Here is a 2132-nt window from a genome sequence, read left to right on the forward strand (position 1 = left end):
GCATACACCATCTCGTGGACCCAGACTTCTGACCTCATCTATGACTAGAGCTGTGCTAGAGAAATGTTTTGCACTGGCACTTCTTTCTTGGGCTAAGGATGCTTCTCCAGGGAGCACTGAAGTGGAGACACACTCCTCAGAGCTGCCTTAGAAATCTTCCTCCAAAGCCCCTCTGCTTTTCCATGGCCTCTCATTTACAGCAAGAGAAAAGGCACAGGTCCACAGTGAGCAAAAGGCCGGGGATCCCATTGCTGCACACTCTGAACAAGGTGCTCTGGCTGGCTCTGGTAGGACACATCCCTCCAGAAGCCCTGTGGCTGTGGTAAAGGCAGAGGACCCAGCTGGGTGTAAGATCCAGTGATAATCCAGGCACCAGAAACTCAAGCTCTCTTCTGTAACACATATAACCCATCCATCCTTGCTGGCAATCAACCAGCACAGAGGAAACAGGACAAAACATCAGGCCCAACCACTCATGCATCATGTGAAATGACCGGGCTATGTCAGATTCCAGCACCAGCTCTACTCTTCACAAATGTTGGAGATCTCTGCAATTATCCAGTTCACTGGGATTTGAACAGCCAAAATCGGGTCCTAGCACTGACCCACAAACCCAAATCACAGATCAAACAACAGAAGAAGCAGAGGCTCTTGGCTTGTGTTGAGCAGAAAGCTGCAGGAAAAGGAGACACTCCAGCTGAAGAGTCACAGGTCCTCCAAGCAGGTGTGAGCACTGTCACTGCTTGGTAGAGGACAGAAAAACTCAACTTGCAGTGATGGTCCACAACGGAGACCCCACAGAACTGGTGGCCGTTTGGCATGCTCCATGAAGCAAAATGGGAGCTCCATACAGCACCATCTTGTAGGATAGAGCCAGGTGGGATGACTAGTCCATGGGAAGACTTGCACTTGTGTGGCCTTCACCCAAGTAAGCATGGAAGAGATGGGACCCCTTGTAAAGTTACTGCCACTTAACTGCATTGTCAGATATGATGGGGCCAAGATTCATAGCTCAAATAGCCAAGCTAAAGAAAACAAAGGCTAGAGAAATGACCACCAAGTTGGAATAAAATGGTACCAGTCCTCTACCATGTCTTCCGTACATAAAAGTAAACCCCAGAACAGAAAAAAAAAAAACAAATAAAACAGTGCCACAGACTAGGTACACAGAGCTTCACATCTGCTTTCCAAGGGCTTCTCCTAGGGTCATGTCTCTCAGCACAGGACTGCTAACTCCCTTCTGCTTTTCAGACTCTCCTCTTTCACCCATACAGGACAGCAATGCTGAGGCACCCTCAACACCCATGCACATCCCATGTCTGCACATCTGTAGATGCCACTAGATGAGAGCACCACTGTTGTTCCCACATATAATAGGACCAGTGATCCACATGGGACACTTGCAAGGGTTTGCATGTGCAAAACCTTTACTTCAGGTGACCCTTCCAAAATCACAACCCACTCTCTTGTCTCTGGGCTACCTCAGTTAAGCTGTGATCCCTGCTAGGGTTTCCAAGGTGCAGACAGCTTCAATGGGGAAAGGAGAAAGGGACAATGGAGCTAACCAGAGCTATTAGACCTGCCCCAGGAAAGCTGCAGCAATAGTCATGCTCTGCCTGCACACTGAAGAGCAGCATGATGCAGTTTGCCTGCAGCTCCCACCATAGGGGCATGTCTCCCCCAGCATGCCTGGGCATGGGAGACAAAGGCATCAGGATGTGCAGGATGCTACCAACATGGAAGAACTTCACTGGAAATAATTAGTCCTTGTTAGGAGAAAATCCTAGGGAAATTTTTGGCAAAAAGATGGGTAGAATCCTTTTTCTGTTTTGTGCTCTCCCTGCCTGGAAAAGTCCCTCTCCTGTCTAGCTTTTATGATTTGGGGCCTTGGAAAGTGTATTTTTCTTTGTCAGACTGGTGATTCATTACAGACTGGAAAGAAATGGATGTTCCTGGGCTGCAGGGTCCTGAACTGCCCGACATTTGGGATGCCACCTAACGATTATCCTTAATTCATAGCCCCATTGTAAAGGTGTCTGCCTCTGCAGTCAGTGCAAGGACATCACCTGGTCTCTCTGCAGAGCTGTTCCATGAAAGCATGTGCATTAGTTGTGTTTTATTCAAAAAGGGGT

General features: G+C 48.3%; 1 protein-coding gene across 1 annotated transcript; it reads left to right on the forward strand.

Annotated features, from left to right (window-relative positions):
* Positions 1-489: 489 nt before the first annotated feature.
* LOC128152400 (60S ribosomal protein L7a-like) lies at positions 490-1070 on the forward strand. The gene is given in 4 exon segments (XM_052810620.1): positions 490-739; positions 742-860; positions 863-993; positions 995-1070. Coding segments are annotated over 4 exon segments (576 nt in total).
* The last annotated feature ends 1062 nt before the right edge of the window (positions 1071-2132 follow it).

The sequence above is a fragment of the Harpia harpyja genome, chromosome 16 (assembly GCF_026419915.1).
Source record: "Harpia harpyja isolate bHarHar1 chromosome 16, bHarHar1 primary haplotype, whole genome shotgun sequence".
Taxonomy (NCBI): Eukaryota; Metazoa; Chordata; class Aves; order Accipitriformes; family Accipitridae; genus Harpia; species Harpia harpyja.